Source organism: Mchenga conophoros, linkage group LG8, assembly GCF_057382185.1.
Source record: "Mchenga conophoros isolate Kocher_MC1m ecotype Shallow Benthic linkage group LG8, M_conophoros_male_GT1.1, whole genome shotgun sequence".
Classification (NCBI taxonomy): Eukaryota; Metazoa; Chordata; class Actinopteri; order Cichliformes; family Cichlidae; genus Mchenga; species Mchenga conophoros.
The window spans coordinates 12,478,014-12,502,555 of record NC_140533.1 but is presented as its reverse complement, the minus strand read 5'-3'; the positions used below and the strand labels follow the sequence as shown (position 1 = coordinate 12,502,555).

At 42.0% G+C, this 24,542-nt stretch overlaps 3 protein-coding genes across 10 annotated transcripts in view; 2 read left to right on the top strand and 1 right to left on the bottom strand.

The window, feature by feature from the left end:
- The window catches only part of rhbdl1 (rhomboid, veinlet-like 1 (Drosophila)), a 68,297-nt gene extending 56,244 nt beyond the window's left edge, over positions 1-12,053 (top strand). For all 7 annotated transcript variants that reach the window (XM_085284225.1, XM_085284221.1, XM_085284220.1 and 4 more), the window contains 3 exons: positions 2,207-2,307; positions 5,114-5,174; positions 7,138-12,053. In XM_085284225.1, the coding sequence (XP_085140351.1) occupies positions 2,207-2,307; positions 5,114-5,174; positions 7,138-7,409 (434 nt within the window). In that variant the 3' untranslated portion in view covers positions 7,410-12,053. The remainder of the gene's footprint in view (positions 1-2,206; positions 2,308-5,113; positions 5,175-7,137) is intronic.
- A 60-nt stretch (positions 12,054-12,113) lies between these two features.
- On the bottom strand, positions 12,114-14,903 carry LOC146568266 (uncharacterized). 2 transcript variants are annotated; one of them, XM_085284226.1, is made up of 6 exons: positions 14,801-14,903; positions 14,504-14,653; positions 14,160-14,253; positions 12,894-13,053; positions 12,554-12,706; positions 12,114-12,380 (listed from the first exon to the last, which is right to left on the bottom strand). In XM_085284226.1, exons 2-6 carry the CDS (start codon positions 14,626-14,628, stop codon positions 12,199-12,201), a joined length of 714 nt encoding a protein of 237 aa, XP_085140352.1. In that variant the 5' UTR covers positions 14,629-14,653; positions 14,801-14,903; the 3' UTR covers positions 12,114-12,198. The 2 variants fall into 2 exon arrangements, with proteins under 2 accessions (XP_085140352.1, XP_085140353.1); XM_085284227.1 differs by having other exon boundaries at positions 14,762-14,851.
- Positions 14,895-24,529, top strand: wdr24 (WD repeat domain 24). Its single transcript, XM_085284215.1, has 10 exons — positions 14,895-14,939; positions 16,643-17,127; positions 17,567-17,744; positions 17,888-18,560; positions 19,915-20,027; positions 20,116-20,240; positions 20,593-20,697; positions 20,816-21,153; positions 21,331-21,515; positions 23,916-24,529. The coding sequence occupies exons 2-10, from the start codon at positions 16,647-16,649 to the stop codon at positions 24,082-24,084; spliced, it is 2,367 nt and encodes a 788-aa protein (XP_085140341.1). The 5' UTR covers positions 14,895-14,939; positions 16,643-16,646; the 3' UTR covers positions 24,085-24,529.
- The last annotated feature ends 13 nt before the right edge of the window (positions 24,530-24,542 follow it).

Below are 24,542 nucleotides of genomic sequence, written 5' to 3'. Positions count from 1 at the left end.
GGTGCTGGAAACATTGCTCAGATTTTGTTCCATATTGACATTAAAGCATCACACAATTGCTTCAGATTGGTAAGAAATTACTTCCCAAACACCATTACAATGCAAAGCAAGGCAGGGTGTTTCAGACCATGTTGTTTGCTCCAAATTCTGACCCCAGAAAACAAGATCTTTCAGCAAAAGTCCAGAATCATCAGACCAAGCAATGATGTTTCCAGTCTTCTAGCATCTGAATGGCAGCCACAGTTTCCTGTTCGTAGCTGACAGGAATAGCAAGCCTTTGTGGTCTCCTGCTGCTGTAGCTCATCTGCTTCAAGTTTCAAAGATGCTCGGCTGCATAACAACACAGAGTACAGCTGCTCGATGGATATTTTCTCTTTTTCAACCCATTCTCTGAAAACTATGGAGACGGTTGTCTGGGAAAGTTCCAGTAGATCAGGAGTTTCCAAAATACTCAGACCATCCTGCGCCATGTTCAGTATCATTTCTACATGCCTTAATACATGCCTAAACAAGCTGCTACTACGTGATTGGTTGATTGTATATATCTGTGTGTTAATGCGCAGTTAAACAGGTGTTTCTAATAAGTTAGCCTGTGATTGTACGTCATAAACACTCAAAGTTTCTCATATACTTGAAAAGTAACAATAATAGCAGCTGCAAGGTTCCCTAGTTGTGGTGCGAGCCAGAACAACCTCTATTAGTGCAGAATATGTCTGCTAATTCGCTACAGACTATATCTTCATCTTTCATGTACAGAAACGTTGATTGATCTCAGAATTGCTTGATTGACTGACACGCACTTGATGTAAATGTTTGTAATTTCAGTGACCCTTTGGTCTCGTTATAAATTTCTTTACATTTTTTTTAACTGTTGCATGTTGCGCACCAAAATAAAGCCTCAGTAGGTGCAAATCCTTATTTCATAGGGCAAGTGAGAGGCCAAGAGAATTATGTAATTTAATTTAACATGTCGTGTTTTATGTAAGTGCCGCTTTTTTTCCATTTAATTACTGTAGAAAAATGCTCTCGCTTGAACAGATCATGAGGCAGGGTGAAGGTTAAAGCTTCCACACAGCTCTAGCTCACCCACTGTTGCCTGATCAGACCTCTTCTAAACATGGATCCGGGGTGGGCATGAGTGACAGCTCCTTGAAATGCACCTGTAAGGATGGGACAGGTTACATCACCGTAATTGTTATAAGGCCATACACTCAGACGACATCACATCTTTTTAAACGCTGCTCTGCCAAACCTGACCCGAGGTTCACAGTAATTGAAGACACCTGTGCACACAGTGGCTTTAAGCACGCCACTCCAAAGGAGTAAATCACAAGGCATCAAATAACTGCTGCTGGATCCCGGCTTGTTGGTAAATGAGCCTCTTCATAGCAGGCGTTTAGACGTGTCATAGTAGGAAAAGCGCAGGTGTAAATAATCCCGTTTTTGTCCCACTAAGCCACAGCAGCGTGACCATGAGCCAGCAAATGGCACTCAGCCATTGTTAATTTTATCATTTACACCTGCTGTTACAAGTCAAAACGTATTCTGTGACCGTTACGTAAGAGTGCAGTCACTCGGTGTTGGGCCATTATGCTCTTCCCTCTGTCACTGCCACTCTTTTTTATGTTTAAACTATCATTTTAGACCCATTTGGCTTCTTTCCATATCTGCACGTCCCAGATTAGACGTCGCTCATGAATTTAACACAAAGCATTTAGAGCACACAAACTGGACATTATCCTCCTCGGCAAGGTTTCGCTATGTTCTTCAGGCCCTGCTTTGATCAGACATCAGCCTCCGAAGGAAAGTCCAATTAGGAAACATTACTTTTCAGCCCTCTACGTTTTTATGTAATCAGTTTTAGCAGACTCCACGCAAACCTGCCTGAGTGTGTGTGTGTACATATTTAGGAGTGGGCCATGGATTTAATATAAACGGGCACGTGAAGGTCGGCTGATGTAGCACAGCCCCTGTGAGCGTTGTGATTTTAACACTGAGACTGTTGGAAAAATGCTGTGAGGAAGGTGACTTGTGCTGCTGCGTGATGAGCAAACTGACGCTGCCTTTGGTTTCTTTTTTCCCCTCTGCTCTAAAATGCTGTCTGTTTCTCTTTCACTAAAACACACAAAACGCACTCTCTGTCTGCATCGTGTGCGCTCTCTCACACCTACACTCCTAATATACTTCTCTCTTTCTGTCTGTGCAGGCTCGCTGACAGTGTCCATCACCGACATGCGTGCTCCAGTGGTGGGGGGCTCCGGGGGGGTCTACGCTCTGTGCTCAGCGCATCTGGCCAATGTCGTCATGGTAACTGCAATCATCATCATCATCGTCGCTTCCATTGTTATGTCTGAAAACGTTTTTTGGTAGGGACAAAATGTCAGAACAGACCAACAGCGTGGACTTCACTGTTTTGTTAGTTTGTTTTTACTTTACTAGCCCGTGAACAAGGGTATGATTCTTCTCTAATTAAATGGAATTTCAACGTATTTTACTTGAAATTACATTCTAATCATATTTATCTTGACTTACTTAAAGGTAGGTACACTAGAATAAGGAGGTAACAAGTCTGTTTTTTACAGGAAACAAAGGAATAATTATACTGTAAAGTTAAGTCGCGTGTAAGGAATTTTAAGTAGTGCGTAATTAAGGAATGGAGACACAAATTGTTCTGTAAGTGATTTGCAGTACTGCATCATTTCCTGGTAATTTACTGGAAAGACAAACAATATTTCCCAAACTTACGTTGTACTTTTCAGGGAGTGGGCTCTCTAATATAGTGGCTCAACCTTGCCTAACTTCCAGATATTTTACAGGAAAGGAGACACAATGTGCTTCAAATTATTTACAGTATAATTTGTGTTTGCATTCCTGTAAAATACCTGTAAGTGGAAACATTAAGAAATGCTTAAAATCACAAACTTGTGCAGCTTTTAAAATTATTTACAGTATTATTTCTCTTCTTTCTTGTAAAATACCCAGAAGTTAGAGGTACACTAGAATAAGTGAGTAACAAGTTGTGTTTTAGTGAAAACAAGGAAATAAGTAGTAATAATAAGTATAAAGGTAATTTGAAGTAGTGTCTAAGTATTTGTAGGTAAATGTAGTTTTATTTATTTTAAGTTGTGTGTAAAGAATTTAGCAAACCACATTTAGACTGGAAAGAAGAGAGAAATAAATGATATTGTAAGTAACTGTACTGTAAAATTCCTTGAAAGTTAGGCAAAGTTAAGCCACTCTATATTATGTCCTGTGCCTCGAAATGTACAGTGTTACAACTTAAGATGAGGAAATATCCTTTGTTTTTCCACTAAATTATCCAATACTTAAAATTACTCATGGACTATGTAAAATTAATTAGACACTAGTTAAATTTACTTACAGTATAATTACTTTGTTGTTTCCTGTAAAACCTGACCTGTTACCTGCTAGTGTACCCACCTTTAAGTATTTGTAGGTAAACATATCTACATTTTAAATAAAAAAAAGATGAAATCCCGTGTATTTACAAGGAAATTACGACATTAATCAGGAAAAACTACTGGTTGTAAAGTGTACCCAGTAGTTTTTCTGCTGCACGTGATCCACGTGTACACACGAGCACACAATATTCGTTATCTGTTATCATCTTATTAACAAAATAAGGTTAATTCTTTAGGTTGTATAAGGCTGGTGTACTTCAGACACTAGACCCTTCCTTTTTTCTTTTTTGTCATCTGTATTATTAACTCTCAAGTGAGCAAGTATTTTACTGTTTTTATTTGTGTCCGCTGAAGAAACAGGAAGTGAATTCCCACAATGCTGCTTTGAGAGCCTTCTTTCTTTTCCCCAGCATTCAATTATGTGTATTTGGCACAAGGCGGCTTCTTCATGCTCCTCTAAACTCAAGGCGGTGTTACATCTGACGACTGGCTTTAACTAATCGCTGTTGACTGTGGGCAGCGAGGACGCCAGCAGAAATGGAAATTAAAACGTGCTGACGGGCCCAAAGCAAAGCCTCTGTAACTGTAACTGTGTGCTCACAGCAGCTTACAGTTTGTTTGGTCTGTTACGCTTCATGCCGGTTTGTTGTTGGGAAATCCTTTAAGGCGCCTCTTAGTTCTGCACTGATGAGTTTTTGTCTAGTTTGGTGGGGAGGGGTTAAGAAATTCTGAAACCTTTTCCGATCTTGACTTCTTAAATTTCAAGAAACCAAGACATTTTCAGGTTCAGTAAGGTTTCAGGCTCTGTACCTCACTGCCTAGAAGACGTATAGCTCTGGATAAAATCTTTACAATCCGTCTTGGAGCCACATTAAACTTTCCTCTTATAGTTAGTGAGCAACTCTTAAGTTTTGTCTCTCTCCATTTCAGCCCCCTGAGTATTATAACACGACCTGTAACAGACAAAATGCAGTGGCCGTGCTCCGGCTACAGATTGCTCTTCACCTCCTACAAGAGTGGAAGCATCAAAGCGAAATGTGTCCCATCAGACAGAAGCACTCCCAGCTCAGACCTCCTCTCCCGCTCTGCTGTGCTGACCTCTCCCCTCCTCGACATTAATCATTTATATTTTTAAAAAAAACCTGCTTTAACTTTACCTGCATTCCTGCTCTTGGCTTGTTTTAAACCTACGGTCACAGCAGGTTTTATTTATACACCCCTCCTGAATTTTACATGGTATTCTCCATTTCTTTTTGTGCCGTGAGAGAAAAAGAGAAGCGCTGGGTCATATTCCCAACAGCTGGGGACCTGAGGAAGGATGGGACTGGTGCAATTATTCATCCTGGAAAGTAAATGTGTTATTCTAAGACAGGATGCCATTGTTCTTTCCCCCCGCAGGGATTTACAAAGGCTACTTATTGGTCCATTCTGCCATTCCCTTAAATTATCTTCGTCCTAATTAATAGAGTGCAACTGGATTGGAACCAGTAAGTGGAGAGCAGCCAGGTGCATAATCGCGCCTCTGTCTCGTGTAAGCGCCGCCGTTTCTCTCTGTCGTGGATGTGGATTGTCTTTCTTCATAGGCTAAATATGGCCTGAGGAGAGAAAGCGAGGTGTTCCCTGACGGGCTGTTATAACATGGTCAGATATTCCGTGGTTGTTTGTGCTGACAGGACACTTCTGTGTTGCAGAACTGGGCCGGGATGCGCTGTCCATACAAGCTGCTCCGCATGATCCTGGCGCTAGTTTGCAGTAAGTTTTCTAGATTTTACTCTCGTTTCTATTTCTGCTCTTTTTCAGCATATGTTTAACGTAAGCAGACATGCTGACACTTCAGTATAGCTCATACATGTTCTGAGTGGGGTTAAAAACACGTAAGGCCGATCAACATATGTGCCGCTTAAGCTATCATCCATAGTGGCTCAGAGCGAGAGGCTCCCTGGTTGAACATGCTGCTTTGTTTTCGTAGCATTTGAGTCATACTACTTGTCCCTTTTCTCCACACGAGGGCCGATACACTCTGACTTTCATTAGTGAGCAATATGTTCTCTCCATCTGTCCAAAGCCTGCCGCCCCCAAACCGAGAGAGCGGCGAGTCTCTGCTGGAATTTCATATTTCTCCTCAGTGTTTTCCAAACAGGGGACGGATATTTCAAAATAAAACGCGACAAGTTATTTGTGTGTGCAGCTGTGAAAACCAAATTATAATTTGCTCTGTGTTTATAGGATCAGTGCTGAGTGTTTGTTCAGCTAAAGAGACTTTGGAATAGCCCCAACGACCACAGGCGAATAATATTTTGAAAGCAATTTTTTCGAATAAAGTTCCATTTAAATCCTCCCGAGACCTTTGGCTGCAGAAGCAGACTTTGATAAAACACTTTAGCACAATCCCCCACACAGATCATCTTTAAGCAGTCACATTAGCCCAGCTCAGACCTAGCGTCTGATCTTTATATGATGCAAAGTGAGTGATGCACGTGGCGTCTTGTGCTTAAGGACAATAAAAAGTTCTTCTTTCAGAATCTGTGTGTGGAAATCTGAATAGACTTAAAGTTACAGATCCCTGAAAGATTTGGCATTAAAACACTCAAACATAATGAATAATTTTCAGAGTTTCATATATTTACCAACCACTTTGTGAACACTACCTGCCACAGTTCAAACTGAGCATCAGAATGAGGATAAAAAGGTGATTTAAGCGACTTTGACTGTGGTTGTTGGTGCCAGACGGGCTGGTCTGAGTATTTCAGAAACTGCTGATCTGCAGGGATTTTCCCCACACAGCCATCTCTAGTATTTACAAGAAAGGTCTGAAAAAGAGAAACTAGACATTTCTCTCACTGCTCTGGGTCACAATGCTTTGTTGATGCCACATTAGTTGGACAACTTCAAACTGATAGTAAGATAACAGTAACTCAAATAACAGCCTCCAACGTCTAAGGAGTGCAGGTGGAGCTTCTGTCAGCTAAAAAATTGTATGATTTGAAAAAAACATTGTGGTGTGACAAGTCTTGATTTCTACTGCACCATTTGGATGGTAGACTTTGACCCCCTTAGTACCTGCTGAGTATTGTTTTAACGCCACAGCCAACTTCAGCAGGAGGCTGGTATCATGGATGTGCAGCTGGCAAATGTGCAGTGACTCCGTGATGCTGTCACATCAATGTGGACCAAAATTTCTGAGGAATGTTTGCAACCTCTTGTTGAATCTATGCCATGAAGTGTTGTAGCAGATCTGAAAGTACAACCCAGTCCTAGCAGACTAGTAGAATGCCCGGTCATATAAATGCTATCATGTCAAACTCAGGATGTTACTGGTCCCACCTAAGAAATGCTCATTAAATGACTTCCTTTTTTGACTTTGAATTGTTGTTGTTTTTTAAACATCTTTTATGAATTGAATAAATTAGATATAATGTGTTATTCAGTGTTGCTGATAGCTGGAGTTTGTGACCTTTGAAAAGAGCCAGGCCAGCTGTTTCCCTCATGTTTCCAGTCTTTTTGCTTAGATAAGCTCATCAGCTGCTGCCTGCACCTTGCATATTTATCAACAGATCAATCAGAGACTGGTATCAGTCTTCCCATCTAACTCGCTCTCCTTCACAAGTATGTTTCCCAAAATGTGGACTTTGATGTGGAGATGATTTCCTCACAGCTGCAGTAATGAGCAGACACCGATGTGACAAATATGTCTTCTCCCCTCTTCCCTCTGCAGTGAGTTCAGAGGTGGGTCGTGCAGTCTGGCTCCGTTTCTCGCCGCCGTTGCCCTCCTCCGGACCGCAGCCCAGCTTTATGGCACACCTGTCGGGGGCTGTGGTCGGCATCAGCATGGGCCTGCTGATCCTGCGCAGCTACGAGGAGAGTCTGCAGAAACAGTGCTCCTGGTGGGTCATCGTCTTCTCCTTCATCACCTTCCTTCTCTTCGCCATCTTTTGGAACATCTTTGCGTATGAGCTCCTGGGGGTACAGATACCACCTCCCCCCTGATGATGGGCCCCACCCTCCCCCCTGCGGTCATATACACGGTGACTTCAGAGGTTCCCCTTCGACCATAGTTAACTTTACATTTCCTCTCAAGTTCGACCCAAATGAAATCATCTAAACTAAAAATCGACCAAGAATCCTTTTTACAAATACTTTGCAAATCAAAGAAATATGTCTCTTTTATTAAAGAGGGATTACAGTAGCAAGACGTACAGGTGAAAGGTCCTCAGATCCATTTTGAGGAGCCTAATATCATTTTTATATATATATATATATATATAAATATATATACAAAAAAAGCTCATCCACATTACCAGCACTAACCTTTCAATGAGCATTTAACCATTGTGCTCTTTTACTATCAGAAGCTTTTTTTTTGAAAAGCAGTTTTCGTCACTTATTTCTTTGAGTGCATCTCTCATTCATGTAAAAACCAAATTAGAAGAATCTGAGCTCATGACATGTGCCTGGGGCGGAAAGGAAGATGAATTAAAAAAGGATGAGAGGTGAGAGATCGGGATCAGCCGCAGCAGTGACGCTTTAAGCTAATAAGGTGTCGGTGTTTTTCGCTTAGAAACGCCTCAATCTGTGCCACAAATCAGACCCGCCAGAGAGGATTTTAGGAGAAATTTCAGGAAATGCTTGTTTTGTTTTTTCTTTTGTTTTTTAAAGGCAGCAATAAAAGCCCACAAAAGCAGTTAAATCTAAGCGTCAAGATAATGTTTTCGTTTCATTTTCAGCTGAGAAATGTTACAACTAGCAGAGCTTTTCCCTCGAACTGAGCTGCCATGTAGGACAAAAAGAAACCAGTTAAAAGTGATGAAAGAAATTTGTTACAGGAAGAAAGAAAAAAGGAAGGAGGAGGTTTTAGATTCATGATTTCTTACCTAACGTCTGTCATTTTCAAGGTTAGAAAAATTTCTGTCATTTTTCGCTTCACGGAATCCTAAAAACAAAGACGGACGTCACTATTTCTGTATTATTTCCTTGCTAATATACCTACACTGTGGATACAAAAACACACAATGACATCAACACGTGGAGGTGGGAGATTAAAGTGACCGCGTGACAGGAAGGGAAAGAAAAAGATGAGAAAACGAGAGCTGAAGTATCCTGGATGGTCATCACTTCGGCGAGCGAACTCGGACTTCAGCCACCAACTTGCTAAACGCACCATGTAAAATATGCCATGTCATGCTCTGTGGCGCTCAGCGAGACAAAGACACACACACACACAAACACACAATCTTCTCCTCTTTGTCTTTGAGAGTAGCCGCGGCCTGATTCTGCAGGTCATTGTGGGCAAACTGAGGAGAAAAACAACACAAACACACACACTGGCCTGTTCTCGCTGACAAACTGAACTGGGGAGGGCACGAATGTGTCATCACCTGACCTCTGACCTTTGTTTCCCAGAGGGCATTGGGGTCTCTATGTCAGGCCCGGTCGATACCTCAGTTTCTCATTCTTAGGGACTGTATACATTTGTAAAGGAATGTACCTATAAAGAAAAAAAAGTGTTATAAGTTGTCCCCGTTTTTCATTTGATCGTGGATGTGTATATTGTATGTTCATAACCAAGAGTATATTTATTTGTATTTTCCCCCCTCTTTAAAGGGGAAAAGAGAAAAATGGTGCAAACAAAACTAATGCTATGATTGTTGTCCTTCTGATGACTCCTGTATGGCTTTGATCCTCTGAAACACAGAGAGGCAGAATCCCCCGGGTTTGTTAGGCGACCACCAACAAGTCGAGCTCACCTGGTTTTATAAATCTTCAGTGCTTTACAAAATAAGCCATAGAAAGAACTAAAAGGAGACGGCAGAAGTAGAGGAAGAAAAAAAACGAGAGAAAAAAAACACATTTGTTGGTTTGAAATGCGCTGACTGGTAGCTTCTGTTTAGACTTCGTGTGTGTGTGTGTGTGTGTGTGTGTGTGTGTGTGTGTGTGTGTGTGTGTGTGTGTGTGTGTGTGTGTGTGTGTGTGAGAGAGGGAGAGTGATGAAAAATGATATCCTCTTTGTGAATATTCAGCAGGTGAAATGAAAAGAAGACACTCCTGTGATACCTTGGACTGTTTGAGATATTTTCATGTAGCTAGACTCATTTTCTTTTTCCTTTTTATTTATGACTTGTTCGCCAATTCGTTTGCAGCCAATGCAGCTTAATTCTGCAAGTGCCCACATCTCCCAGACTCTCTTCCCCCTGCGGCGTGCGGACGCTTCTCCGTAGTTCCTCTTCTGCAAATAACAAATTATGGACAGGGCTCCTGTCATATATTTTATCTTCTGAGTGATTCTGGCTTTTTGGAAAGTGGAGGCGAGGATGGCAATTATATTTACTCAATGCTACGTTCCATTTTTCAGTCTTTCAATCAATAATTCATTTGGATGTCCACTGGCTGCCTGAGGGAGGAAAATTTTTTTTTTAGCATTTGCCAGTCTTGCCGTCCTCAGCGTTTGCTTCCACATGAAACTGTCAGTAGTGACAGAGGACTCCATGTTAAATGAGGGAATGGGTGTTAAATAGCCATAATAAGCCATTTTCAGATACATTTAAACAAGACAAGGTCAGCCAGTAGTTGATAGCGATGTATCCCTGATGGAAACTCTTGTGTTGACTAGGAAATATTACTGCTTGAGATAGCAAAGATGTGTTGATGAATAATGCATACATACCCTGTTAGCCTATAATGAAGATAAAGCGGATGCCTGAGAGGAGGTTAATGTGCCTCTTTAACTTAAGATTCATAGGAACCCGAAAGGGTTGTAAAAAGGGCTAGTCAATGGCTATGTTTTTGTAGAACACGTCAACTGTGAATATAACCACTCCCAGAACTAGATGCAGGAACAAAGTGAAAGGCTGTACAAAGTGAAACGGCTAGTGTTTGAATTTATTTATTTTAAGAGCAAAGCGTTCGATAGCATTGGCAGGAAAAGAAAAAACCAAGTAGGAGAGAAGTTTTTAGGATTAATTTACCAGTTTCCTGTAAGCCAACTCTCCTGGCCCCTGAGCCTGAGCCAACCGCAGCAACAACACACCTGGATTCGCCTCCTTAGATGCCCCTGCTTTACATCCTCCAGCTCATCTTAAAGGAGAGGACACTCTAGCTCTGACAGCATGTGACAGTTTGTGAGAGACACCTGAAGCTTCCCCCATCCTGACCCCCCTCCCTGTGCAGAGTAGGGCTGATACATGGTTGCTACGACGACGAGAGCCCGAAGCCAGACCCTAAACAGGATGTCTTCCTTTAATAAGTGGATCTGACAAGGCGGCATGATGTTAATTTAATTGCTGTCGTTAGGTGACGTAGTTGTTTTTGACAGTCGACAGGAAGTCTCTGTGAGGGATGGCGCGAGCAGCCAATAATCCATCACTACAGATGATCCACGTCCTCCCCCGAATTGTCTCAAAATGGTCACGATGACTGCGTTATGAGATCAGGCTAAAAGTTTCTACTCGCCTCATTCAAAATGCAACTTTATAGCTTCATACTCGACACTGGCTGTTTCTGACTTCTTGGTTTTTGTCACATGTGTTTTGTTTCTTGTTTTTGCACTTCTTATAATGTACTTAACTGACACGTTGCTGTGTGCCATAGTCTCATTTGACATAATCATTCTTCTGAAGCTTTTTTCCTTTAACCTTCTTATGCCAATCCATCGTGCTGTACGCCCAATGCCTTGTTACATATATGAGCTCAAAGCAAAGCACCAGGCAGAAAGGCTGCTTCGCCGACAGCCATCTACACGACGATGCAGAGAATCCATAAGAGACGGAAACCACAGTGCAAATATCCGTGTGTCCAGTAGCTCCTCTGAACTGCTGTGTGCCACAACAGGCCGGCCAGGTCGCCTTTTCTGTGTGTTTAGTTCTGCTTAGATATAGCACTGTAGTTGATCTACAAACAAGAGTGAGTGGACATTTATATTTAAACCTTTAGGAGACTTAGTAAAGGTTCTTAAAGGGCCCCAGAAGATATTTAGTTTGGATTTCTCACATTAATCTCAATATTGATACAAAAGAAAATGATAGTCAGCGCCCACCTAGCTGCTAAAATTTAAGATACACTTGCAAACCACACAGTCATTAGTGAAGTCTGTCTTAGAGTACAGATGGAACAAAAGGTGGAGAGGAGGGAACACTGCTGAAACCTCATTTTCTAGCTTTAGTATGATCGCAAATGCTGAGCCACACGATATCATGCAAACATGTCATTTCATAAAGCAAGAGTTGAACCCCTCCCACAGTTTAGGATGACAAAAGTCGTACCTGTGCTGCTCTGGTAGTTTCTCATGAGCTGCTTACTCGTATCTATAAAATGGTGCCAAGCTTACGAGGTTCAGCCTCTCAGACCCAGACAAGAGGTTGTACCAACACAGCGTTTACAAAAAGAACAAGCAAGAAGAAGCTATTTTTTTTCCTCTCTGTCAAGAGGAAATTGAAGGACAGCTAAATTTACCTATGGATAATTTATATCAAAGTCCTCATTAATGATTTCACAATCTATTGTACTTTTTAAATGTTCTGAACGGAACCATTTTCTATTGTGTATATATATGAATATATTTTGTTTTATTTTGTACTGTTCATTGTACTTTGCTTTAATTTAGAAACAATATAAATAAAGAACAATACTGTGGCAACATCCTACTGCTTTTGACGTTATTTAACCGAGACACGTGATGGATTAGTCGATCCGCAACACTTTACCACAAAAAGGTTTTATTATCATTTTGGAAAAAGGAAAAAACTACAAATTTTAAATCGGCATTCATGTAAAATGTCCGGTTTTATGCAGATTTGAGTTTCTTTGTTGGTCTCTGGTCAGCTTCACTGTCGGAGCACTTCTTCCCCGCTGCGCTCCCCCTCACATCGATGTCCTTTAGAAGTTGGAGCTGCAGCTGTGTGGCAATGCTCATCGCCCACAAACACAGCTCCAGCCTGTGGGGCGTCCAGTCCTGCAGCGGATCCACTGAGGGGCGAGAGGCAATACAAAAGCTTTTTGGTAAAGCACTTTTACATAACACGACCATTCAAATATATAATAAAGGCATTAAAACGGCACATTAAACACAGGCCAATGTGGTATTTTAATGAGTAGTGTCTATACTGCAGATGACGACGTAACCAGCTTGGTGTCATTACCTCTGTTTAGTTTTTCGGTCCTCTCAGTCATCTTTTCCAGGTACACTGTGTAGTGCTTGGCGGTGTACTGGATGGGCTTCAGTCCCGGTACGCTCTCCATGGCTTCATCAGACATGAACGCAGCCTGTTCTGGAGCTCCCGCTGCTAACACAGCTGGAACAAGATGGACAGTCAGCCTCAAGCTACGCTGAACGCACCCATCGAGTGCATATACTTTTCTACACAGAGTACAGAGAGTTACAGCCTACTCAATCCAAGCACTGTTCTGTAAACTTGGAGAGGATCACAGAGAAATTTTCATACGTTTGTCTTCATATCCCAGAAAAGATAGTGTGCCGACCTGAAGCAGTGGCTGGACCGACTCCTTTCAGGGAGCTGAGCTCTGCGATGGCGGCCTGCACGTCAGGCAGAAGGGTGAAGGCCTTTCTGGAACATTTCTCCACTTCGTCCTCGCTGTTGGAAGCCACCAGCTGCTGCAGCCTCGGCCTGAACTTCCCTCTCTGCAGACAAGCCCACAGGGCCACTCAAGGACACATCTGATGAAGAGAGTGCTTTAACACTCTTCATGCTATTTCAAAGCTATACTACGTGTTTGAAGGAGTAATTACTGGTGCATGTGGTGAAATGTGTGAAACAGATGCACTTGTTAAGGAAGCAAGTGCTAAGGAAACATACAGAAGTACTCAGACTTTTACACACACTCACTATGGGCATAAATGTCATGGTGATTTTGGATTTTTAATGATTACTTTGAACTGTTGTTTTCCCAGGATATAATGATTGTACAGCATACATCTTTAATGATTTTAAAAAACAAGATCTGCCTCAAAGTCAGCACTTTCAAACTTAAAATATGTAGCCACCCACATGGACCAGCCAAATGCCTTTTAAAGAAAAGTTTTACGGTCAGTCAAGGCAAAGATTGAGCTATTTGATGACAATGACAAGAGCACAAGAGGTATGTAAAGGTGAGGTTATCTTATGCTAGAGATTTCTTCCTGTTAAAAGGAATTTTTTGTTTCCCACTGTTGCCAAAATGCAACAGTGGGAGATGAGAGAGAGAGCCCCAACCATCATATGATGGTTGGGGCTCTCTCTGTTTTCTTTGTATTATTGTAGAGTCTTTAGTTTACAATATAAAGTGCATTAAGGCGAATGTTGTTGTGATTTGGCGCTCTATAAATAAAACTGAATTAAAAAGCAGGGACTGTGCCAGGAAGCCAACTAATTTAAATGAACTCTACCAATTCTGCCACGAAGAGTGATTACATATTCAGCCAGAATTATGCCAGAAGCATCTTGTTGAGGTTGACATTTAACCAAATATTAGTGGGGGTGTGTGTATAACCCTGACCCTGTGTGGGCAAGTGAAAATCCAAAATAATTTCAAACTTGTACACAATGTTCTTTTTTTTTTTTTAAGTCAATAAATGATGATGTACTATGTGCAATCATTCCACCCTGGAAAAAAGAACAGTCCAAAGAAATCATTAAAAGCCCCAAATCACCATGACATTTAAGCCCACAATAAAGGGACGTAAACCTCTAATCACACCTGAATGTCAAGTTTTCATTTTTGATTTGGAGTCCAGAAATAATAACTCACAGTGAGCTTCCACTCCATCAGTTTCTTTAGCTCTGATAGAGAGACGTGTTTGTCAGGCCGACTTGAAATCAGTGAGGGCAGCTCCTGTTGGTACCTGATCACACAGACACTGATTAGGATCTGTGTACCTTTCATCCTACAGTCAAAGCAAAGCCAACTCATCCAAGTTCAATTCAATTAAAAAAGCACATTCAATTTTAAATTAACAGTCATCAAGAGGAAATGGTGGTAAAACCAGGTCAGAAGGTATCCACTATACAACCCCAACTTCAGGTCCGCTCGCAACTTTCTGGAGACCTTTAAATCGCAACTGACATGGATAAAAAGGTGGAATAGGGGATTACCACCGCTCAAGGTCCAGCAGCTTCCCAGGTTTCTTGACTTTGGCCTTGGCCTCCACTACATCCCAGTATTTCTCATACACTTTCCTCCATGCGCCTGGCTCCTCACACGCAAACAGAGCGCTCATGACAGCAGAAAGCTCACACCATCACCTGCAAACACAGAAGCATTTATTTCACACAGCCAAATAAATAAATAACATTGAGCTTAACAAGTGTTGCTTTCGCCCTAATGTATTGCGGTGATTCAGAAAATATCACCTTTATTTTGAAGTACACATGACACAAAAACAAACCCACCCAGATCGTTTCTAACGTCTGCTCAGTAGTAAGTTTTTGCCGCGTGATGGTCGCTTCTGTTATTTCAGACGGAAATCCCGCGAGATGATAACAAAATACTACTTCCGGTGCTGCAAGAAGGCGAGCTTCACAGCACAAGGTTTGTTCTTAGAAGTTGTTGTATTTTACATTATGCGCGTGAATTTTCTTAATCTGATAGCTTTTTAAATTATCTGTCAGACTGTTTAAATACTTGTAGCGTTTGCGCTTTGTCTTTACAGACCTGCTCGGCGACTGGTGCTAGCCAGCTAGCACTAGCATGTCATTCCAGTCATGTTTATGGTCAAAGTACAGAGAGTTCTGCAGCTTGTGGCCAACTTAGCAGGAGACGCGTAAACTATAAGCCAATTACTAGTCACAAATAGATGTGTAAAGACAAGTTTAGAAGTAACTATAAACACCAACAACACGTGGCATTAAGAAGGTGAACGGTTAAAGTGTTAGTATGCATAAACACTAGCCACATTGCCAGCTAGTGTGTGTTTATGTTACTTGGTGAAGTAAATCACGTGAGCACCAAGCGGCTACAAGTCGTAAGAGGATGAGTAGATCAAACAAACTCACAGGGTGAGCTTGTACTAAAAGCAGGATACGTAAGAGTATTTAGAAACTGCATGCACTTAAAGCAATAACGTGTCGGGTAGTGTAACTACACTGCAACATTTCAGAATGTCATTGCATTCTATAAACATTCACCGGCCACTTTATTAGGTGCACCTTGTTATTATCGGGTTGGAACCCGTTTCTACTTCAGAGGTGCTTTAATTAAAAGTGGCATAGAGTCAGAAGGTGCTGAAAACATTTCTCAGAGATGTTGGTCCATATTGACATGATAGCATCACAGAGTCACTGCGGATTGAACAGGTGCTCTAGTACACTGAGATTTGGTGACTGTGGAGACAAAGTGTGCCAAAAAAAATCCCCCACGCCGATTAGACCTCCATCACCAGGCTAAAGCTTTGATACAAGGCAGGGTGTATCCATGCCAAATTCTGACCCTACCATCTAAATGTAAAAGCAGAAATTGAGACTGATTTTGTGAACCTGGTTGAATTTGAATTGTATCCTCAGTTTCCTGTTCTTTTATGACAGCAGTGGTACTCACAGTTAGTGGTCTTCTGCTGCTTCAAGGTTCGATGTGTTGTACATTCAGAGATGCTCTTCCGCATGGTCTAGTTGTGTTGGGCTGTTATTTCATATACTGTTTCCTTCCTATGAGCTCAGACCACTCTGATTATTATCCTCTGACATCAACAAGTAATTTTCACCCAGAGAGTCACTCACTTGGTAGTTTTTCTTTTTCAGACCATTCTCTTTAAACCCTAGAAAATCCCAGCTGGTCAGCAGTTTCAGAAATGCTCAGACCAGCCTGTCTGGCACCACCAACAATGCCACATTTAAAGTCATTTAAATCCACTTTCTGTCCTATTCTCATGCTCCGTTTGAACTGCAGCTGGTCATCTCCAAGAAAACAACATGCCTCAGTTCACTGAGTTGCTGCCATTGGCTGATTAGATATTTGCATTAATAAGCTGTTACACATGTTTAACTAACAGATGACATACATATGACACAGGTTATTATTGATTTGTGACATGCTGCCACCCAGTCTAGAAAGTGCTGAATGACTCTAACTTATTATTTTGCTTGAGTGCCACCTGCTGGTGGAGTCTAACAGCCTTATTGTAAGTTTGTATTTGTAGCTCTATACCTAATGCCTCATGTCACATTAACTGGGTTTGACCTGATAGCGGGGACAAAGTATATTGTCTTTACTATTATTGTTATTATTTTTTGCAACAGAAACATGGAAAAAATGTCAAGGGTCACCACAGCTCTTGGCAGCAATGCGATCAGTGGCAGAACCATGTTCTGCCACTTGGACGCACCGGCTAACGCGATCAGCGTGTGCCGTGATGCCACGCAGGTGGTTGTAGCAGGACGGAACATTTTTAAGATCTACGCACTCGAGGAGGAGCAGTTCGTGGAAAAACTGAATCTCCGCGTTGGCCGCAAACCGTCGCTGAACTTCAGCTGCGCCGATGTCATGTGGCATCAGATGGAGGAGAACCTGCTGGCCACGGCGGCCACCAACGGGGCGGTGGTGACGTGGAATCTGGGGAAACCCTCTCGCAACAAGCAGGACCAGCTATTTACTGAGCACAAGCGCACCGTCAACAAAGTGTGCTTCCACCCAACAGAGGTTTACATGCTGCTAAGTGGTTCACAGGACGGCTTCATGAAGTGCTTCGACTTGCGCAAGAAGGAGTCTGTGAGCACTTTCTCAGGTAATTTAGTTTGCAACAACTCTTTCATGTGTAATGTAACGTAAGTCTTTGCATGAAACAGTAGCGCTGTTTCTTCTTAATATGTTAAGAATATGTGAAGTGAGAACTTTACAATGCGTACACTACAGAACTCCCTCTATACTGACACCTTTGATGTCTGTGGTTCAGAGCTGTAAAGGGTTGGATTGCTGTAGTTGTGGTAGAGAGATACAAAATGTAGAATTTCTCACTAAACGGTGAAAATAAAATCATGTAATTAAAGAAATACTTTTTTTTTTCTTTACAGGAAAAGAGTGATTTAATGAAGAAGGAGTTAACTCCAGTTTTAGACTAATGACACTGAACTAATAACACTTTTATGGTTCACCTAATGTAATGAAGTCTTTCTCACTTATCAGAAGTAATGATGTCATCCCTTAACTTCCCCTGTTTCTTCTAGGTCAGTCAGAGAGTGTAAGGGACGTCCAGTTCAGCATGAAGGATTATTTCACATTTGCCGCATCCTTTGAAAATGGCAACGTGCAGCTGTGGGACATTAGACGACCGGACCGCTATGAAAGAATGTTCACTGCTCACACCGGTCCGGTGTTTTGCTGTGACTGGCATCCTGATGACAGGTAAGAAAAGAAATATGAGACACAAAATAAAAATTTTCAGCTTTTCCTTGCTAACATGTTTCTTGTAACCTTGTAGAGCAGTAGACCCATTTTTTGAAGCCTGAATTAACACCGTTGTCGCCGTTCACCTCATTTCATTTTAGGGGTTGGCTGGCAACGGGGGGCAGGGACAAGATGGTGAAGGTTTGGGACATGACCACTAACAGAGCCAAGGAGATCTACTGCGTCCAGACGATTGCTTCAGTGGCACGAGTTAAATGGCGACCTGAGAGAAAGTTTCATTTGGCCACCTGTTCCATGATGGTGGACCATAACATCTATGTGTGGGACATCCGCAGACCTTTTATTCCCTTTGCTACCTTTGAGGAACACAAGGATGTGACTACTGGAATTGTGTGGCGACACCAGCATGACCCTCATTTTCTGCTCTCTGGCTCTAAAGACAGTACGCTCTACCAGCATATGTTCAAGGATGCCACACGTCCTGTGGACAAGGCTAACCCAGAGGGCCTGTGCTTTGGACTGCTGGGTGACTTGGCTTTTGCAGCCAAGGAGAGTCTAATCACCAGTGATGCCAACAGAAAGCCGTACCCCGGAGGCGACCGCCGCTACCCCATGTTTTTCTTCAAGAAACCCGACCCGACAGAACAGTTTGCACATGTGTCCAGTGCTCTCAGCGTCTTTGAGACGGACTTGGACAGTCACCGCATGGACTGGTTTGTCAAGACGGCACAACTCTACCTCCTGAGCGGGAAGCCGTTTGCTGAGTTATGTGATCACAACGCCAAGGTGGCCCAGGAGCTTAAAAGACCTCAGGTCAGACCGATCGGCACAGGAACAAATCTGTTATGTACTGCTGTTTGTTAGTGATATGAGACGTGTAATGCAAGAGATTTATATATTAAGCTATTGAATATTTTCTGTTCAGTAACAACATCAGTGTTGAAAAAACAGATTTTTTTTCTTCGGCTTGTATTGGACGACATTGTGAAAAAGACTTTGGTCCTTTTAAATAATATTTTAGATCATAGTAAATTGGGCGATAGAGTAGCTGGCTGTGTGGAGTTTGCATATTCTCCCCTTTCAGACTGAAAACATGCAGGTGAGGTTACATCAAGGTTCCCAGTTGGCCATAGGTGTGCATGTGTTAACCCTGCAATGGACTGGTAACCCCACCTCTCACTCCAGTCCCACTATGACTCTGGAAGAGAGCGGATTATGCTAAATTTTGAACAATTGGATTAGCAGTCTCCTGTTAAAAATATTCATAATATCATAGAATATTCAGAAAACGTTTGTATTTTTACATCTAAAAAACTGGAACCAAAGGTTGTTAATCACTGAGACTTTTAAAGATTAATCCTTTGAGCTCAGATCAGACTGACTGTTCCAGTCACTCACTGCATCATTAAATACAGAGTAGATTATAATTTAAGAAAGGGGGTTAGAGCAGGAGTGTCAAACATAAGGCTCAGAGGCCAGAATCAACCCGCCAAAGATTCCACTGGACAGCTTTGGAAAATAAGGAGGAAGGCATAAATTTTGGACTTGTCTTTTAATACGCTTTTCAGCTCAGCTTTACCAAAGTAATTAAGTAATAGATGATTTTTTTCTTTTTTTTAATGATCTACTGCAAAATTTCTGCAGTTAAAAAAAAAAAAAAAAAAAAAGTAAAACAAAAAAACTGGATATTTTCTCTCTTAAAAGAAACTAATTTTTTTCTTTTTCTGTAATTTTACACATTTATATCTTCCAATTATAAATCATCCTAACATTTCCTTCATTTACCACAGCAGAATTTTTTTGTCATGTAAAAATATTGTACAAATTTCTCCTCTTTTCTTATATTCAGCTATCTTAGAGTTTAACTATGTAGTTAAACTTCATGCTGATGGAAAGGCGAGTTTCACTGGCCTTGTAAATGAGTTTGCGATTCCTGGCTTAGAGTAATTGAGTCGTGTTTCATTCATTCTTTTATGAACATATTGTCTGCATTATTTAAAGTTAGGCCATATTAGCACACTGTAAGTAACACAAATGAACCTGTTGGATCTGTAACATAACGCTGAAATTGTTGCTGTGTTCCCCTTTAGGAAATACTACTGCAGTAACTCTCATTTGTAGTATATTTGCCGTGAATAATCACTTTTTTTTTGTATTTAAACCAAAGGTTTCCACTACATGGACAATGCTGAGAATAATGTTCTCTGACCCTGCAAACCTCGCTACACCCGGTCCCAACCACAACCTCGGTAAACTCGGCACCTTGCCTTTAATGAACAGGTAAACAGAGTTTTTTGTGCTCCATTCATCCGTACGATTATAGACTGAAAGGTAAAGTTTGTGTCTGTTGCTTTTTTGTTTTTTTTAGTTTCAGTTTGAAGGAGCTGGGTTCAGGGATGGGTGCGGAGAGCAGACTGGAGCGCAGTAAAGGTGAGAGCAGGCAGGACAACATCCACCTGGAGCCTGGGAACTCATACATCAGCAATAATGAAGGTGAGCTTTAAGAACGCTTGAGAGGCAGATCTGTGTGGGTTTAATTGGCACCAAAGTTATGTTCGCATGTGTCTGTGTCAACCGGACTTGTCACTGAACAGCCGTCTGTGGCGATGGCACGCAAAAGAAATCACTGTAGCGATGATGGTGCAGTATTTACAGAATATTAAAAAATAAGGTTATTAGTGAGGATTAATCTGTATTGTTTGACTTTGACCATCATTATATGATCTGTCAAAGCATTCTTGTCACGTCTGAAGTACGGTCCAAACCCAAAGGATGTAGGCAAGTGGTTTCTTAGTAGTTCTTATAAACACCAACACTCATCACATTCAATTCCATTTTCTTCCAGAAAACGAGGAGACGGAAGGCAGCGAGGGCCATCCTGAGTATATGTTCGGCGATGCCGAGTTGGATGACGATGACCTCTATTCCATGGAGCACGACAACCAAACAGGTCAGTCACAGCGTCGCCTGCTCAGTAAGGGGTTGCCGATGTCAGCGCCTGCTATTTATAACAGTCTTCCTGCTCGGCGTCCTTTTGTCTCTTATCTGCGCCTCTATTGTTTCAACAGAGGAGCAGGAGTACACGCTGCCCCAGGAGGCCTTCCAGCTGCGCCACGAGATCGTGGATAACCTATCCGCTCCGGAGCACCTTCAGCAGGACAAGGCCGACTCCCCGCACGTCAGCGGCAACGAGGCCGAAGTCACCTGTTTGACACCCATCGAATCTTTCTCTCTCATCTCCATCTCCCAGCCGCTCTTCAGTCCACATCTGCCCGCCAGCTTCTTCTGCCCCATTGTGCGGGAGATGCTGAGTTACTACGCTGAGCAGGGCGATGTGCAGATGGCCGTGTCGGTGCTTATTGTTCTGGGGGATCGGATTCGCAAAGAGATCGATGACCTCACCCAGGTCAGTTAGTGAAACAAAAAACAACAACTCTGTTTTGTTAAATGTTAGAAACAAGTGAAATTTAGGCCTTTTATATGACTTTAAATTGTATTTGTAGCTTAAAAAACATCCAAGGTTAGCGATACAGTGACAGCACGGATTTCAGTCTGAGCAGTTACTTTTATTTTTCCGTTTCAGGAGCACTGGTACATGTCCTACATAGACCTGCTGCAGCGATTCGAGTTGTGGAACGTGTCCAATGAGGTCATCAAACTGAGCACGTGCAGCGCCATCACTTGCCTGAACCAGACATCAACTACACTTCACATCAACTGCAGCAACTGCAAGCGACCAATGAGCAACAAGGGCTGGATTTGTGACAGGTATGAACACTGTGGCACCGTTTCATTAAGGTGTATGTGCTGAAATAGTTCTGGGATGGTGTTTTGGGTTCGTATGGTCAGGATTAATTGGACCTGTTCCCAGTGAGCACTGGACTCTGGCTGGTTACCGATTCAGTTCATCAATAGAATTTTTAGTTGCTGTCCACTTTGGTGCCTCCATCTCTGCTTTTTGCAGATGATGTGGTTCTTCTGGTTTTATCAGACGATGACCTCCAGCTCTCTTTGCAGAAAAATGTGAAACGGTGTGAATTAGGGCTGCCACAAACGATTATTTGGATAGTCGACTAATCAGATCATCATCCATTGGATGTAAAAGTACAGCTTATTGCACCAGCAGCATCTGCTCTAATATAACTATCATTAGCTTACAGTTTTAAGTGTTTAAGGTCTGTGCTAACTAAAAATAAAGACAAGATGATAGTTTATTAAATTTGAATGAAATTTGCAGATTGTTTCGGTGAAGTTTAATAAACTCCTTGCTATCTAAAATATAACAGGACACCGGAGTAAATTCTGGAGCATCTCACACTTCTGATAATCAGCTGTCTGCTTGACGTTTATTCAGCTGTGTAAAAACTATAACTTTAATCTCAGCCAAACCGATTTACTCAGGAACAAATAAAATACTAAAAAAAAAGCCAAACAATAACATTGTTAAGTTATCTAAGTGACTTATATATCATGTTTAACCTGAGTAGCGAAAGACAGCGGTGGGTTTGAAAACGATTTGCCAGGAGTCCGGTGTTCTCACGGCGCTAGTGAGCCTAGCCCCCGGCTCGCTATCGAGCTAGTGGGTAACAGACGTCTCTGAAAACGTCGGAGCGCTTTTGAAAATATGTGGTGTCCTGATAAACTGAGCAGATATTTGAGGTTTACACAGCTACATTCTCGCCTGAAAATATGTTAAACGTTTATTTTGTGACCCAGAAAGAATAATAAGAGTAATATTAAAACTAACTAGCTGCCGCCATTGTTGGAAACTGAGCTGGGCTGCGCTATGAATTCTGGGACACAGCTTCTTCTTCTTCGGGGTTTAACGGCAGCTGGCATCCTTGTACATGCAGTGCTGCCATCTTCTGTTTCAGTCCGTTATTACACTCTTAAATCCTACTACTTATTCCTGCGTCTTTTGGGATCTTACAAAGCTTCAAACGACGCGTCGACTATTAAATTAGTCGTCGACGATTTTGATAGTCGACGTAATCGTGACTAGTCGACTAATCGTGGCAGCCCTAGTGTGAATAAGAATTAGCGCTTCAAAGTCTAAGGCCTCGGTTTAAATACCTCAGTGTCTTGTTCATGAGTGAGGGGAGAGTGGTGCAGTGACTTCCAAGTGTAGTGCCGCATCTGCTGCATCAGTTGTGGTGAAGAGTGAAGCTTTAGATCTCTGTTGCTACTTTAACCTGTGGCTACAAGCTCAGCGTGGTGACTGAAAGAATGACATTGGGGACAGAAGCGATGTAAATCAGTTTTCTCCAAAGGGTGGCTGAGCTTGATCCTTAAAGGTGGGGTCAGAAGGGGATGTTGAGCTGATACTCCTCCACACTGAAAGGAGTGACTTAAAGTTCGAGCACCTAATAAGGATGCTTCCTGGACGCTTCCAGATAAGTGTTCGGGGGGTGTCCAACCTGGAGAAGTCTTAAAGTGACCATAATTCCCTTACCGTTTATTAAAATGAAAATGGTTTTAGAAAGACGATATTTACAGGGTATTCGGTGCATCGTGGTAACATAAAACATTCACCATGTATCACTGTCTGAACACAGACAGAAAAATCCACCTAGATTTTGCCCTGTGTGCAGAGCAAATTGTGAGAAAATTTGAATGGTTCATGAAAGATGAATTATTTTGTAATTTTACAGATTACAAAATAAGTCCAGGCAGCCTGTATGATATTTGGGGGATCAAATGGTTAAGGTGGAAATGGGAGTAAATATCAAGCCTTTGTCTACAAGCTCCTCTGAATTTGGAAGTTATTATTTATATTAAAAACAAGAACACCATTTTCATTATTTTAAATTGTAATTTTCTTATGCTTGTCTGGAACAGGGCTTTCTTTTAAATGAGACATTGAGTTTCAGTGATATTATCTGTATAAATAAAGGTTTTACAAACTTGTCTTAAAGCAACAAAACTGCTTCTTTTTTCTCCTTTGGTTAGGAAGAATACCTGCTTGGCCTAAGTCTGTTATTATCATCATCATTCTGATTTAATAAAGACCACTAAAAAACCCAAACACCTATAAGTGATAGGGCAGTATGGACCAGTGAGTATACTGGGTGGGTTCCAGAGTTGCAGCTTGTATGTTCTGCGTGAGTGTTGGTTTCTCACGGACTGACAGGAATGAGCTCTGACAGCTGCCGTGTGTCTCTCCTTCAGGTGCCACCAGTGTGCCAGTGTATGCGCCGTGTGTCACCATGTGGTGAAGGGACTGTTCGTGTGGTGTCAGGGCTGCAGCCACGGTGGACATCTGGAGCACATGATGAACTGGCTCAAAAGCAGCGCTCACTGCCCTGCCGGCTGCGGTCACCTGTGCGAGTACACCTGAGCTGCTCACAACTACTGTTAACACAGCTGGTCCTCTGTGGGAGTGCGGGAAAACACACACACAAACAGCCAGACAAGATGTCTTTATCCTTCTACGTGGACCTGGAGTGTTTGCTCACCAGGAAAAAGGAGGACGGCTTTGAAGTGAGCTTAGACCAGAAAGAATCAGAGGTTTACATGTGTCTCCTGGACGGCTACGCAAGAACAAATACAATCACGTGTTCGCAAATGACGTTTGATTCTGTTTGTATGAGCAGAAGTTTATATACATGGATGCTGCTTTTTACAGTTTTTAACCCCAAATACTGCACAGGAAGAATTGTTTGCTCTTCTTCCTCTTTGTACATAATGTTTATTTTGAAGTACTGTAGATATTGGTGCATTAATTTATACTGGAGAGGAAACCTCTCTGTTCTAGCAGTATGTTAAAGCAATAAATACTAAATTGACACATTGATT